The sequence below is a fragment of the Lipophrys pholis genome, assembly GCF_963383615.2.
Source record: "Lipophrys pholis genome assembly, chromosome: 19".
NCBI lineage: Eukaryota > Metazoa > Chordata > Actinopteri > Blenniiformes > Blenniidae > Lipophrys > Lipophrys pholis.
Window position 1 is genome coordinate 22334123 of NC_137647.1, and position 16486 is coordinate 22350608.

Consider the following 16486-nt stretch of genomic DNA (forward strand, 5'->3'; position numbering starts at 1 on the left):
TATTGAAATGATAGAAGGGAGGCAGAAACCAAAAATAAGACACATGTAAGATTCAAGTTATTTGAATAAATATTTCAAATGCTAATAGCTTTTAACATTTTTAAACATGTGTCAATTTATGAGAACCACTCAGCCTTTTTAATTTGAATTTAAATTATAAGTGGACTTATTATAAGGGAATTGTCCCTGTCAGATTTTCTGTAAAAGAAACACATTAAATGCTTTTTTTTTTCTTTTTCTTTTTACTCTTTAGAACCCTTGAACAGTGATTTTTCAAATATATGTTGAATTGATTCACTTAGGGTGCCACAGTTAAACTTAATGTTGCAGACCTGAGACAGCAGGCTCGAGCCAGATCAGTGAAGCCGCAGTGAAACTTGCCTTGTTGCAAATGAATTAGTATGGACAGCAAGTCACACTGTATCACCAGAATGTGTAAACACACGATTGCTGGTGGTTGCAAAATCAGAAAATAAGGTCTTTGGGTAGGGTTAGAAATGTGTTTGTTTTGTTTCTTTGATTAAAATGTGCAAAACCATGTAGTGTTTTCCAAAATGTACTTACACCGCTTTCCATCTAAACAAAGGGTAAATGATGAGTTTCCTGAACGCGTATCTATCTCTTACTCTATTACCTTTCTACGGGCCCTCTACAGATTTAGTCGGGCTGCCTGCGCCCTCGGAGCTAAAATGTGTTGGACTCCCCTCTGCTTTGAGGGAATCTCCCGTGCGTATTTACGCACAATACAAACCACGTCTATTGTAGCAATATCTTTTGGCTCCTGCACTCATGTCACGATGGGCAGATCAGAACCATCACCCACTTGAGTTTGACATAACGCAGCTGCACCAGACAAAAGCGGCGCGCACTGGAAACTGAACAGAATCAGCTCATAAATATATATTTTTTTCTTTGACAGACAGTCGACGCAAGTCCATTCTGCTCTCCTTTCCCCTCTTGTCCCATCACGTGATTATCCGGTCTCATCCAATGGACACACGCCCCCCCCCCCCCCCCCCCCCCCCCCCCCCCCGCTCCTAGTCCCGGGGGCTTGTTGCGTCAAGTTTGTGATTGGGATGTAACCGAAGGTCCGGTCGGTAACCGGGAGACTTTGCCTCGGAGCGTGCACCGTCACTTAACGCGTCATAGCGGCTCAGCGTGCTATGACAGAGTCCGTGACCATTAAAGTAAATTACCGGCTTGTGTTGAGGAGAGCCAGGAGGCAGAGGAGAGTACCAGCCGTCCTCCTTCAGCCAATGCAGGAGTTTAACGCGAGGACCGAACACACTGTGAGAGGAAGCGGGGGCCAGATCGTGTAAAGGCGCGCATATGACAGCCTCCCTGGTCCTCAACCCTCGGTGGCCCGCGGACACGGTAATGTTTGTGTATGACAACAACCTGGACGACTTGAACAAAAACATGGAGGGCTTGGTTGGAAGCGGCAACTTCGCCGCTGCCGCTACTGCAGCGAGCCAGTGCCGCAACATCATGGCGCATTCAGCGGCCGCCGCGGCTCTGGGAGGCCACCCATCCGGTCTGGTGCACTCCTCCGCCGGATACCCCACCGTGGAAGTCCCCGCTTCGAGCTCCAGCGAGACGGCTGTGTCGTCGGGGAAGCAGTACGCGGCGGGACCGTGTCCTGCAGCAGCCGTGCCGCACCAGAGCTCATCGGCCGCCACCGCGCTGCCGTACGGCTACTTTGGTAACGGGTACTACCCGTGCAGGATGGGTCGGGGGTCTCTCAAGTCCTGCACCCAGGCAGCCGGAGCCGCGCTCAGCTCGCAGTATATGGACACGACCGTGAACTCGGACGAATACCCGAACCACCGGGCCAAAGAGTTTGCGTTTTACCACGGCTACCCCAGCCCATACCAGTCCATGGCCAGCTACCTGGACGTGTCGGTGGTCCAGACGCTGGGCACCGGGGAGCCGCGCCACGACACCCTGCTCCCCATGGACAGCTACCAGCCCTGGGCACTGACCAACGGCTGGGGAGGGCAGATGTATTGCTCCAAAGACCAGGCACAGGCCGGGCATCTGTGGAAGTCTGCTCTAGCTGGTAAATACCTTCACTTATTTTCTTATTTAAACTGATATCAGTATAATGTGGAAGCTTAAGGGAATAGTTTGCAGCTTTAGGACATCATATGATACATAATAAGAACGATCACAGATTTGTCTTGTTTTATTTGTGATTGAATAATCATTATTCAACATGGAAAATGATTGATAATTATATATAAACAGACTTGTTGATAAAGTGAATCCCTAAATAATCTCACCTGCTTATAGATATGTGTAACTGACTTGCAGCATCATGCGAGCTGTCTTCCAGTTTGATATTTCGACCTAAATAGACTGAAAGTATCTAAAAATCAACAGCAACATCTCATCTGTGAATAACACATTTTATTTTCTGTGTCATTAAGCTCAAGGTCATCTCTAAACAATTATAAAGGTCACCTGCTTGCTCCACCGAGTGGCCCACCTCTTAATCTAATAATCATCTAATTAAAAGGTGACTGATGTGCTTTACACAACACCGTCACTGCAGAGGAAACCTTTAAAAAATAATGAGTGCAAATTGTACTCTTCCTAATTGGGCTGTAACATGGCACATGAAATTGGCTTATGTTTATTATTAATCATCTCACATTTTATCACAAATGGAACAACTCAGCAGTAAATAATGCAGCACAAAAGAAAAACAACAGCAGTATTTACAAAAACAAAACCCGGAATGTTTTTATTTTCTTTTACCAAATTTAGGTTTTACATGTGCAGAAGGAGGAGGGGCAAGTGAGGTCTACACACCCTTTCTTTCTTGGAAAAACAGATAATTGTTCCCCCTATTTTTAATTTATGTTCTTCAAAACCGATTTTCCTCAGTAAATGAGCAACCCTCCAAAAAGCTGGCCTGTGGTTTCCTCCTTTACCGGCACGTGTGTGCAAAGTGAAGATGCCTGTGCGTTTTATTTGAAGACGTCTCGTGCAGCTCATGATAAATTTGGATTTACGTTTAGACATCCACCATGTTTCCTGTCTGTCGCAGGATGGATGTCCAATCCGCATCGAGCATCGAGACGCAAACACGCGTCGCAGCTGCGCAAAAACGTTTCATTACAAAATCCGCTCTCGGTCTACGATAGAATCCACAAAGTGCAGAAGATAGCGTGCATGCTCGCATGTGTGTGAGTTGTGTATGTCCTCAGTCCTATTGTCCTCTCCTCTCCTCCTTTGTCAGACGCGGTGGCGCATCAGCACGACGGCTCGCCGTTCCGCCGCGTGCGGAAGAAGCGGATACCGTACACCAAGATGCAGCTCAAGGAGCTGGAGAAAGAATACACGGCCAACAAGTTCATCACCAAGGACAAGAGGAGGAAGATCTCGGCCGTGACCAACCTGTCGGAGCGGCAGATCACCATCTGGTTCCAGAACCGGAGGGTGAAGGAGAAGAAGTTCATGGCCAAAGTGAAGACCAGCGCGCCGTAGCGCGCAGGCCGCCGCCGTTTGGATGCGGACGCTTCAGTGAAGGAAACTCACTGATTTAACTACACGACGTGTGGGGAAGGAGAAACTCGACGTGGTACTGCCGGCTGACTGGAACTGTGTGTGTATCCGTGTGCTTTGACAAATGGAAGACTTAAAAGAAACAAAAGACGAAAAAGACTGAACCAAAGCCGTCTGAGGCAATCTGTAAATACAGCACTTTCCTGCCTGCTTTCATGTAACTGTCTGTCCACTTGTTCGTCTTTTGTTGTGCTCAGTGTTGTCTGTGCTTCGTAACTACAGTTAAAACAACTATTATATTGTCTATACTGTTTATATCCCCTGTAATCCAAATATAGTGACATAATAAATTCGTATAATCCTGATTTAGTGTGCTGTAGGTTTTATATACTCGAAATCTTAAATGTCGGAGTTTATCTGCGGGAATTTTCTGGCCAGCAAACAAACCCGCAACCAGCCGATATCAAAGGCTGACAGCAGATATGCGCAAAGCAGGCAAACAGTTTATGAGACTGCTTGAATCACCGCAACTATGACTTCCATTCAGTATTATCACGTCTCTCAGCAGCCAGCGAACAGAACTAATTAAATCTGTTAACTGGATGGACTTCGTTCACTATTCCAGACGCTGCATGGTGTTAAGGCGTCCAGTCAGAGCTTTATTTATTATTTAGTAGTGCTTGCCCGCATCCACATAATGAGGTTTGTAGTGCAGTTTTCACCAGAAGGGAAGTAAATCATTTTCAAACAAACGTTTCCATTTATTTTCGTGCAGAGGAGCGAGAGTACACAGTGACAATATAACTAAATCTACTATTTAACGTCACAAACGGAACAAGTCCAATTTCAAACAAACCATTTTAGAAATGCTGTTCCTGGCACATGATTGAACCGTCCTTAGAGCTGCAGATCTTAAAGGGTTCAAATCCTGTGTGGAACAGTTTCTCTTCATCTGAAAACATAGTGATCCCTGCAGTCTTCACATTAGATTAGATCAGACTTTATTTAGCCCGCTTGGGGAACGTTTTGTCGTCACAGCAGCTTCACATTGCACAATTACAGTAGTTAGGATACTGGCACGCAGGAGAATAGACTATGTCTAAGTATAGATAATTACATCAAAAATAAAAATATATAAATACACACAGGGCAGTCCAGGAGACCCATGGGGAGAAATACGCAAAGTAGCAGTAATATTTACAATATTTACAGTATTAAAGTGTTGTTATTTACACTGTGCTGATGCTACTTGGCTCATAATAAGAGAGAACATTTTTAATGTACAATTCTCACTGAAACACCAGAAACAAAACTTTTCCCTGAATAATGGAACTCGTTTTTTTTTAAACACTTTGCATCCCGCTGGCCGGGCTGAACCCTCCAGCCGTCCTATTTTAGCCCACTGACCATATGTTTGACATTTCTGCTTTAAACGTGCAAATTTTCCTCAATTTGAATGTAAATCATTTCGCCACAGTTTTATAGAATAACTATAATATAAGGGTCCAGTTCGTTGTAAAGTAAATCACAGTCTTTGCGTGTATCCCTCCACACCAACAGTGGGTTCATTCTGTGATTTGAGAAATAAACTCTGCGCTTTGATATTAACTTCAACTTGAAACTGAACAAAAGGATCATAATAATTCACAGCCGTTTGGATATCACAGATTTTAGAGAACGATCCAACAAAAGCCACAAAATTAAGCCAGCCGTGTTTTGAATGAGTTCTATAAGAAACGCCCACAGAACAGAAGAGCGACATTAAACCGCGCTATTGTCTGCGCGTCCTGTGTGTGTGTGTGTGTGTGTGTGTGTGTGTGTGTGTGTGTGTGTGTGTGTGTGTGTGTGTGTGTGTGTGTGCCCTTGACCTTGGGAGTCACGTGACCAGCTGTTTTGTCTCCTCAGCAGGTTCCACAGCAGAGACACAAATTTCAATCACTGCATTGATGTACAGCTAAAACTAATTCACATAATTATTATATTTATTTGTCCGTAGATTCCTTTTTATAAATCAACTCCAAGCAGTACATGTAAAATAAAATAAAAATAAAACTAAACTAAACTAAACTAAACTAAACTAAACTAAATGAAATGAAATGAAATTAAATTAAAAAAAGTTTAAAAACCCATTGAACAAAATTGTTCAATCTCAAAAAATTTTTAAAGACTCAAAGTGTCTGTTACCAATAAAAAAACCATTTATTTGTCTTAAAGAGAATAGATTCCACTTTTGATTCAAGATGCAGGTTTATTTTAGACTCAAAGTGTCTGTTGTCTATCGCAGTTTGGAGGAAAAGGACAATTTCCCTCTAAAACTTGTTAAAGCGCGCAGATCTTGGGGCACTTAAACGGAGGGGTCTTTTTTTAAAGGCGGACTTTTACAGTTTACAGTACAATTTTAGTTATGTCACGACTAATATGTTCAGATTAACTGAAATGACTTGATGAAAACTATAGAAAAACAGAGGACACGTTGAATTGAACTGGCGGATTTAATGTGTCCATGACGGAGAAACAAAAAATCTTACGTTCAGATTTCAGATGATTTTGTTATTCTTAATAGTATATGTAATCGTGTGTGTGCGTGTGTATGTGTGCGTGAGAGGGAGAGAGAGAGAGAGAGAGAGAGAGAGAGAGAGAGAGAGAGAGAGACCGTTAAACATTAACATTGAACTTGACAAACGGCGGTGTGCTCTGCTGGCCTGTTGACTCTCTTTACGGCTCCGTCTCTGTCCTCCTTTAAAACCAACAATACCGACGGAAGACCTGGAGCTCATAAAGCCCGCTCTCCCCTTTAGTCCAAATACCAGAAAATAGTGGGAGGAGGAGGAGGAGGAGGAGGAGGAGGAAGAGGAGGTAAAAGCCTGGGAGCTGCGCCGCTCATGTACACTCACTTTACTCTCACACTACAAGAAAAACAAGTTTCTCAGTCTGTTTATCCAACAGATTCAAGGTTTTGTTCTGATTTTATTCTGTACATACACACACACATATATATATATATATATATATATATATATATATATATATATATATATATATATATATATTAGAACACTTTGAAATGAACACATGTAAAACACAAATTAATAAAACAAATGAACGTAAACCATAATCAAAGTAAAACATGGAATAGATGTTAAAGCTCGGTGGAGGTCTGGTGGTTCGCATGGTGAAAATTTCACGCTCGAATCGGTGCCGAACTACAAGAAGTTTGCATGTTCTTCCTGGGCTTGTGTAGGTTTGTTCTGGGTCTTCTGGTTTCCAGCTACAGGGTAAAGATCTGTGTTTGAGGTTAGTTTCTGTGTGACGGTGAGAGTGTGTGTCCTGCGATGGGCTTCCCTCTGTCAGTTGACCCCCGTGACCCGGAGAACACGAATGGATTCATACAAAATTGGCTACAAAGATAAGTCTGCTATTTAAAAAAAAAAAAAAAATTTATGTTTTGGTTTTAATGTCTGTTTGGTGTGAAAAACTTACAGAGGAGCTCAACATTTAAAGTTATTCTACTGACTGCAGAGCTAAAAAAAATACTGCACATTTAAAACTTCAAATATGGTTTGAAACTGAGGAAGTTGCAGGATATTAAAGTGAGTTTCTTGTGAGAAGTGCACTGAAACAGACTCAGGCCCGATACTACTGCTGCTCACTAATGCTACAACAAAAACACCAAGGTCAAGAAAATGAACTATATTGGAAATATTTGACTTTATAGGTAATCGATAATCAACATTAATTTTCAGAATAAAAACTTCCTGTTTTATCTCCCAATATCTATCAAATATATCACATCATTAACCTTCCAGAGGATGTAACACACACACACACACAGTTGTAATTATAGGATTAAATGACTTATGCAGCCATATACAAACACAAAAGTTCTCTTTAATATGTGAAATGGTATTTTTTTATTGTTCTGGTAAATTTCTAACAGCGCAGTAAATGTGAAAAAGTTTTGGGTGTAAAATCCTAATCTGAAAGGCGGTTAAAAGGCTCATACAAAAGAAAAAAAATACACTAATGTCATAAGTTTGTGTGTGAATCAAAACTATGAACATCTTACAATATACGGAAAAGAGGAATGTCCTTACAACCCTTTAACTTCTGGTTTTGACAGCGTTTTCTTAAGGTCATCATTAAAAACGGACTAAGGAAACAATCAATGCATAAAAAAACCTCATTCATCACATCACTTCAACATTTCTTACTTTATTCATTTAAAAAGAAAAACAACCTTTACCTTTAATTGTCTGCTTCGTTTCCAAAGTATTATAAAATAAAAGTGCACATATAAGTTTAGAAAGACTCAGTTTGTCTCATGAATTAATTCTTGACTTTAGATCCTGCCAGCATTCAAGCTGTGACTCATGAGGGGAAAACATTTATGAAACAGTGAAAACTAGAAGTTTTCTCATCATGTCGGTGAGACGATCATTTAGAAATCCATACAAACTTTGAGTAGAATCAATTTAACCAGTGATTTCTAACATTTGTCAGATCACAAAGTAAACCAGTAAAATTAAAACACTTTCATCTTTCCTTTTATTTTTTAGGAGCATAAAAGTTCAAATTCACTCAGAAATCCTCATAATCTCAAGACAACTTGTATCATACGAGGCATTTAATTTCTTTGGAAAGTTATTTGAGGTAGTTCCTTATTCTATTCTATTCTATTCTATTCTATTCTATTCTATTCTATTCTATCTTTTTATGGGACAGCAGGAGCAGAGAAGAGGATCCACCTCATGACACACACATACAGACACACACACACACAGACACAGACACAGACACACACACACACACACACACACATACACACACACACACACACACACACACACACACACACACACACACACACACACACACACACACACACACACACACACACACACACACACACACACACACACACAGAACTCCCCAGAGTGTACTTCATGCTTTAGACCAGGAATGCAGTCGTGAGGCTCGTCTTTCTGTCTCAAGTTCATGTCCAACAGACCCCCACCTCAATGACCCCCCCACACACACACACACACACACACACACACACACACACACACACACACACACACACACACACACACACACACACACTTCCACCTACCGTTTTTACCACCTCTCCCTCCCCCCTCCCCCTCTGTCTGCATTGCGGACTGTCTTTTTGTTTTCCAGGTCGGACTTTGCAGTTGAACTTGAGACAGACAGACAGCTTGTAAACAGTTAGTAGTCTGGCCCCCGTCTGGTCTGAGAGGGCCTGGAATGGCCCGGGGGTGGGCAGGCTGGGGGCTGCAAACGGGGGCCAAGAAATGGACACTGGACCGAAGAGTTTGTTTACAACCCAAATACCTTCACAGCAATGTTCAGATGGAGCGCATCTTCAAACCATCCGATTGAGTCAGAAATAAAAAGCTAAATTCAGGTGAAGCAGCAAACTGTAAAACTAATCTTAATCAATATATCTGGCAACTTCTGCATGACTTCCTGCAACGACACACAATACAGGAGAATCCCTGTTTTGGAAAGTGTTGATTTTGTAGGATTCTGATGGTTAAAGTATTAATGACAGCTCTCTTCATACTGACCAGTTCAATACTACCATTGACTGTATGCCGTGTTCACAAACCCTACTACAAGTGACCACATGAGCCTGTTTCCGACATACATCCAATGCATCAGGAAGTCATGACTCGCATACAGGAAATGATTTCATTCATATATAATGCAAGATAAAATTCAGTGGGAAATGTGTAGGATTTCCAGAAAATTTATGAGATTCAAATTGTCAAAATATATATTTTATATGGACTTTTAAAAGTCACAAAGTTTGCACAATTCCTTGAAATGCCAAGAGGGAAAACTTTTATTTCAGTGTGTTTCAATGACTGACATGTAAAGAGGGAAGGAGAACAAATAAATGGATGGACGGATGAGAGCTCCTCTGGTGTGAATATATGTGTATATATATATATATATATATATATATATATATATATATATATATATATATATATATATATATATATATATATATATATATATATACATATATATACTCAACAGTACTCAACAGGACTGTTGAGTCCTGTTGAATAAAACAAAATAAATGAACAAATAAAGATGTATACTTATTTATTATAGATTAAAAATGTCATCCCATAGAGAAGCTTTAATTTCCTCCACAGAAGTGCACGTGCATCATATCATGATAAAACTCTTGAGGATTTAAAAAGTGTTTTGTTTTCTCTAAATTAAAACTGCATTACTGGCATGTACTTTAAATAAACAAGAAACTTTACCTGTTGTTGTTTTTGTCCTGCTTTCCAGTTAAATGATCATCATGTCAATGTTGACATTTATTTAATGAAAAAAGAAATGGCTGCATTTTAAAGTAGATTTAGAAATGATGCAAACTCACAGAATTCTGAACTGAAATGGTAAATTCATCTTTACTTTTCATGACCAACAGATCTGATGAAGCTGTTTGAACTCAGTTGTGAGATGAGCAGACGGACATATAAAGAAATGGCTTCAGCTTTATAAACGGCTCTGTGTGACTGTGAAGCACTTCAGCGAGAGGATACCTTTTCTTTCTGGGTGAAAACATTAGAAGGAACAAACAAAAAAGAACAGCAGTGAAATAAATTAAAAAAAACCATCAGAGAAGTCATATTCTATTAAATATATTTGAATAAATGATTTTCATCATCATTGTACAAAATACTACTAAATTAAGAAGAAACATAAAAAAGGAATTTAAAGACAATAATAAATTATAGTCTGGACTAAATCACAAAGGGCCCAGTAGAACGACAGGATAATAACCACTGAATACACATTTTAGGAAAATATATCTAAATACACATTATTCATGAATTTGACCTCCTGGTTGTTAGAATCTAATAAATTATATTAAAATCAGTGTTTTGTGAGCCGAAGAAGAAACGTGTTTTGTTTTTTTACACAATTTAGAATATTTCCATCATGTACATATGTCAGGAAAAATTCTATTACACATCCTCCTAATTGTGAGAAAACATGTTTTTTTATTTGTATTATTATTATTTACAGCAGGGATGAGGAATACAATTTGACACCATGACTGAAATGTAAGATTGGTGAGCGATGATCTCATAAAGAGCATGAAGCTTTAACTACAAAAATAAAATGCTTTGCAAACTGCGGATGAAAATAAAAGATTTCTGCTTTAAACAGTTTATGTCAAAATAATCTGTCATGTCTCTCACAGAGTTAAAACTCAAATGCCAACATCCAACAACTCCAAACAAATCTTCGATGGCAAACATGTTTTAAAATGGAAGGTGAAAGAGTGTCTTCAGTTTCATTGGTCTGCGGTTTCTCTCTGTGGTTTGGACGTAAATACGGAGGATGATCATGTGGTTGTGTGTTAATGTGAGTCATGTCAGACCAGCGGCTTCACCTCAGCTCCAGTGCTTCACTGCATAACAGCCGTTTACGACCGGGAGCGTTTCAGTATAAACACACCGCAGCAGCTGAAATCAGACCTGCGAACAACAATCCGTTAATATCTTCACAGACCAACGAGCTTCATCCTTCTCCTTCATTCACACTCATCATTTAGGTTCACGACCTTATTTTCTACATTTCGGAGTCCGTTTGATTTAGTTTTGTGCATTTTGCACACTGAATATAGTGTATATTAATGTTAGACTGACAATAACGGATTGTTACTGATGCGTTAAGATGGAGATGCTCACAGGCCGGAAGTCTCCTGGAAACAAAATCTGCAAAGAGCTGCAGGCGTCAACCGGCAACAATATAGTACACAGCAAGAAGCTGCGGGAAAGCTTAGCAGACACGTTTTAAAGATTTTATTTCATTTTAAATGTCTATCTTCTCGAATATTCATACATTTATTTATTTATTTATCTATCTATCTATCTATCTATCTATCTATCTATCTATCTATCTATCTATCTATCTATCTATCTATCTATCTATCTATCTATCTATCTATCTATCTATCTATCTATCTATCTATCTATCTATCTATCTATCTATCTATCTATCTATTTATTTATTTATCTGTTTGTTTGTTCAATATTCGACTCCACATTCAGATGAATCCTGAATATTCACTGCACTCATAATAAATAATTTCACCATTTTAACAGCTATTGTATATTTTACTCTCATGAAGTTTTGATAAATTCTTATTTTAAGGTAAAAATCTTTCAGTTTGATCAACAAAGCAAAATAATTCATTTTAAGGGAATATTTTCAAAATCAAAACATTGCATTTGCTTCATTTGCGCAAAAGCTTTTTTTTCCAGTTCAGTGCATGTTTCTTTTCTTAAGGTTACATTAATTATCTGATTTCAGGAATTCAATCGCAGATTTTCCAATTTGTTGGATTATCTGGCTTGTTATTGGGCCATTGTGCAGAGCAGCAGTCAAACATCCAGCGCGCTCGTCATCAGCACAGTTTAGTCAACCTCACTGACCTTCCAAGGACGAAGGTTTAGTGACGCCTGAACTGATTTGCTTGTTTCCAACTGGAGGAAAGTCCTGTAATCATGAATCAAACGAGCCACATGAAGAAATTCTGTTAAGTTAGTTCAGTTGCATAGAAATAAAAAACATAAAAACAAAGACACCAAACAGCTGAGAGATTAAATTAAGTCAAGGAACAAAGCCTACTGATATTTAATCAGCAAAATCCCTTAAATTCAATAAAAGAAACATAAAGGTGACGAGTTCAGCTGAATAGTGTCGACTCTGCTCTGTAAAACAAAATATCTCCACCAGACATGAGCAATTTTGATTTAGTCTGGTAATTATGAGTTTGTAGTTAATCTGTTACAGAAATCCTGTGGAAAGGGAAAAAACATTTTCAATACTACAGTGGGAATTATGCACTACTTTGGTGAGTATAAAACTTTCTTAACATAATTTAACATTTATAAACTGTATATGAGAGTGACGTTATTTCCTTAAATGAACTTAAGAGCTTCCCTGTACAGGATTAATGGACTCAACAAACACTTGAAAAATGTGACACAACTTAGTTTTTACTTCAAATAAAGCAATAAAAGTAAATTGTCACTAACAGGAGCACGATATGTTCGTTAACTGTCTCGATGGAAAAACGCTCATAGAAAACATGAGAATGGTGCAGCAAGCAGATTAACTGTAAATAGTGACTGAGGAAAAACAACCAAACACACACAGACGTTCAAATAGACCTCATGAGTCGAAACACATTTATTATACTGATGACTTGAATGACATTGTCAGTGGGAGGAAGATGCTCTATAATCTGGATGTTAGTGGGAGGCAGATGCTCTATAATCTGGATGTTAGAGGAGGAGGATGCTCTATAATCTGAATGTTAGTGGGAGGAAGATGCTCTAAAGTCTGGATGTTAGTGGGAGGAAGATGCTCTACAATCTGGATGTTAGTGGGAAGAAGATGCTCTGTAATCCGGATGCTACTGGGAAGAAGATGCTCTGTAATCTGGATGTTAGTGGGAGGAAGATGCTCTATAATCTGGATGTTAGTGGGAGGAAGATGCTCTAAAATCTGGATGTTAGTGGGAAGAAGATGCTCTGTAATCTAGATGCTACTGGGAAGAAGATGCCTTGTAGTCTGGATGTTAGTGGGAGGATTGTGTTCTACAATCTGGATGCTATTGGGAGGAAGATGCTCTATAATCTGGATGTTAGTGGGAGGAAGATGCTCTATAATCTGGATGTTAGTGGGAGGAAGATGCTCTGTAATCTGGATGCTAGTGGGAAGAAGATGCTCTGTAATCTGAATTTTAGAGGAGGACGATGCTCTATAATCTGGATGTTAGAGGGAAGAAGATGCTCTATAATCTGAACATTAGTGGGAAGAAGATGCTCTGTAATCTGGATCTCAGCAATTCTTGGATGAAAGAGATCAATCAAGACAGTTGGTGTGAACCAATCTGAAGGCAGTTGAAGGGAATCTAATCCTAATTTTGGGCTGCAAACATTCAGTAACTAATCTCATACGGCCTGACGTTAATTCAATTCTTTGGGTTTGTTTGTTTTCATTGCATTGCACTGTATTAATCCCCAGAGGGGAAACCCCTTCCTGAATTGATCCATTAGTAGCAGCTGTCCAGAGGAGCACTCAGGGGGAGCTGGTAGGGGGTCAAGGGTCGGGGGTCGGGGGTCGAGGGTCGGGGGTCAAGGGTCGGGGGTCTTGCTCGGGGACCCATGGTACATGTTTGTGGGATTGGCTCTCTTAGTAGCATTAGCATCTTCCAGTATCAACAGATTTGTTGATGTTGCTCTCAGGAGGACTGAGCTGATGAGAGAGACGCTCTTCCACTAAACAGGAGAACGGTGAAACAATTGAACAAATGCTTGAGCTCATGCTGAAGCTCAATAATCCACAGGGTAGAGAGAGACAGCAGCTCTGCATGGACAGGCTCAGGGGCACATCAGTAATTCTATCTATAAAACAAAAAAACATGAAGATGTGGCTTTGATTTATTAATCGTGTCATTTCACTTTGTTGAAATCACTTTTGATTAAACCAGCTTCTTCCTGACACGTGCAGGCAGGGCTCTAAACGTCAACCGGATTATTTTCTAATCTGGAACAAAGGTGAGAATGTATCCAGAGTATTTGTGACCGAGCAGGAAATAAAGTTCACAGAACATAATCAGAGTCAATCTGACTTTGATTGTGCTGGATTATTTAAATGACTGGTTGAGAACACGTAAATCACTCACAATTCTGTTTTTAAATAAACGTTCATGAGTTTGTCCAAATCCAACAAAGTGTCCTTTTGAAACACCTCCTCAAGAGTGACACGTCCCCGAGCAACATCTTCTTTTTAATCCTTCAATTTGTTGCATCAAATAATCCATGAAAGCAAAAACCAAACTTCCGTTTGTGCAGTTCAGCACGTCACGGCGTTTCTTCTCAGATTAATGTCGCCTGCACGTTTCCACTGAGCTCCTTAATTAATCTGTGTGTCACTGATCTGATTCAGTCACTTTTAAAGCAAAATCACACTTAATATTCATAATTATTTTACAAGGTCGTCCCAACACACACACACACACACACACACACACACACACACACACACACACACACACACACACACACACACACACACACACACACACACACACACACACACATACACACACACACACACACACACGGTTGGCGAGGTGATAAGAAGCAGATGTGTGTGGGATCAGCTGACCCCTGAGTCACTTCCTGCTCCGACCGCCATGTTGTTGCTCCTGTAAAACGACATTAAAGGAGGAGGAGGTTCCCACCTGGGTGGCTCGGCAGCACCTGAACAGACGAGCGTGTGACACAATCTCTTTTACTGCTTCGGTCCCACCTTTTATTTTCCTCAGTGAAAACAGGAGGCAGGACGCGGCGCACATCGTGGAATTCAAATGAAATGAATCCCGACTGCCAAAGGTTGAAGGATGCTGGGTCGACGTGGTTTTTCTGAATCCTTGTCAGGCACAATGTGACGTGGAGAAAACGTGAGACCTGCGAAACAGCAGTTTGATATAATGGACCAACTACGACTCCGTGAGCGTCTCAGGGTGGTGTCAAAACTACGTGAGAGCAAAGGAGATGGAGAGAAGAGAGAGAGAGAGAGAGAGAGAGAGAGAGAGAGAGAGAGAGAGAGAGAGAGAGAGAGAGAGAGAGAGAGAGAGAATATAGTGACATCTAATATAACAGTGAAACATCCAGAATGAAAAGTGAGGAAAAGAAGAATTTCAGAATAAAGTTTCCCAGAAGTCTAAACCAGAAGCAGTTTCACTAGAAGCCCATCCAGGGTTGTTTGATCATTAGAAATACATCGTTTCACCGTGAAGCAGGACCTCAGTGATTCCTTGTGTTTGTCTTCACAGGCCACTGAGTTTACCTCAGTCGGGATTATGTAAATATGTTAAAGACTTCAGGCAGATTAAATCTTCCTGAATATCTGTCTTGTGGGTTTTTTTTGTTACTTGGTATCACAAAATGCTCCGGAGAATAACCATCTTTAGGAAACGTATTGCTGATGGAGACAGGACCTCCAGAGCAGTCTTTTCATTCAAACTTTTTATTGCCTATGTATGTTTTTTTTTTATTTTTCATAAAAACTCAAGTTACAGTTCTGTGAAACGTCTTATGTCACAGCCCACACTTTCTGAAGTCTAATATTTCTTTCCTAAACTCTTTTTTATTGAATCACCACCACTAAACTACTGGAATGATACTGTATATATTATTTTATTTGTTTACATTTGCTTCACCTGATATTCAGTTTCTAGCTTGTAAATAATTTCTTCATCTAATCATAAATCCCAAAATACACGAAGGTGTTGATAATAGGAAGCAGACAAGATGCTGCTGGTCTGAGTCTGGTATTATTCCTGCAGTCACTGTGTGACCCTGATGAATCAAACCCAGAGAAACAAGACGTCAACAGCAAATGAAAAGCGAGTCTTTTTAACATCCTGGCAGCTGTGACGTGTCACCACTTCAATGTTAGAATCACTCACTGTATCTATCAGTCCATCAGCTCTCGTTGAATTACACGGTGGATTTACTTACTGTGTCATAAATGTGACGGAAACCACGGGCGGAACCGTAAAACAAGGAGAGTCAGTGTGTTAACAGTATTGATCTGGACTCACTGCAGAGACACTGAGGAGTCTGCAGCTCTCTTTCGCCATCTAGCGTCCATCAGGACACATTGCAGCTCAATAACTTTACCGCCTCTGGCCTGTGAAATGCTTTTCAGTGGAATAAGAAACAAACGTCATCAGTAAAATTATTACTGAAACTAAACTCGAGACATTACCGATTGAAAAATACAAAGTGAGCAGTCACAAACACACTTTTACAAATCTGAAGTTTGACTGGATTTTTATTCATGTTCGGTTAAACCATTTAAAGATAAACTGATAAACTGAACTCATAAAGCGACGTTT

At 40.0% G+C, this 16486-nt stretch overlaps 1 protein-coding gene across 1 annotated transcript; it reads left to right on the plus strand.

The window, feature by feature from the left end:
• Window positions 1-1067: 1067 nt before the first annotated feature.
• hoxb13a (homeobox B13a) lies at window positions 1068-4255 on the plus strand. The gene is made up of 2 exons (XM_080488235.1): window positions 1068-2059; window positions 3245-4255. The coding sequence occupies exons 1-2, from the start codon at window positions 1330-1332 to the stop codon at window positions 3490-3492; spliced, it is 978 nt and encodes a 325-aa protein (XP_080344361.1). The 5' UTR covers window positions 1068-1329; the 3' UTR covers window positions 3493-4255.
• Window positions 4256-16486: the final 12231 nt, after the last annotated feature.

Excerpts from the sequence above, each read along its gene's own strand:
- hoxb13a (XM_080488235.1), top strand. The coding sequence starts at position 1,330 with ATGACAGCCTCCCTGGTCCTCAACCCTCGGTGGCCCGCGGACACGGTA. Across the intron at positions 2,060-3,244 it reads GTGGAAGTCTGCTCTAGCTG|ACGCGGTGGCGCATCAGCAC; the intron begins GTAAATACCTTC and ends CTCCTTTGTCAG.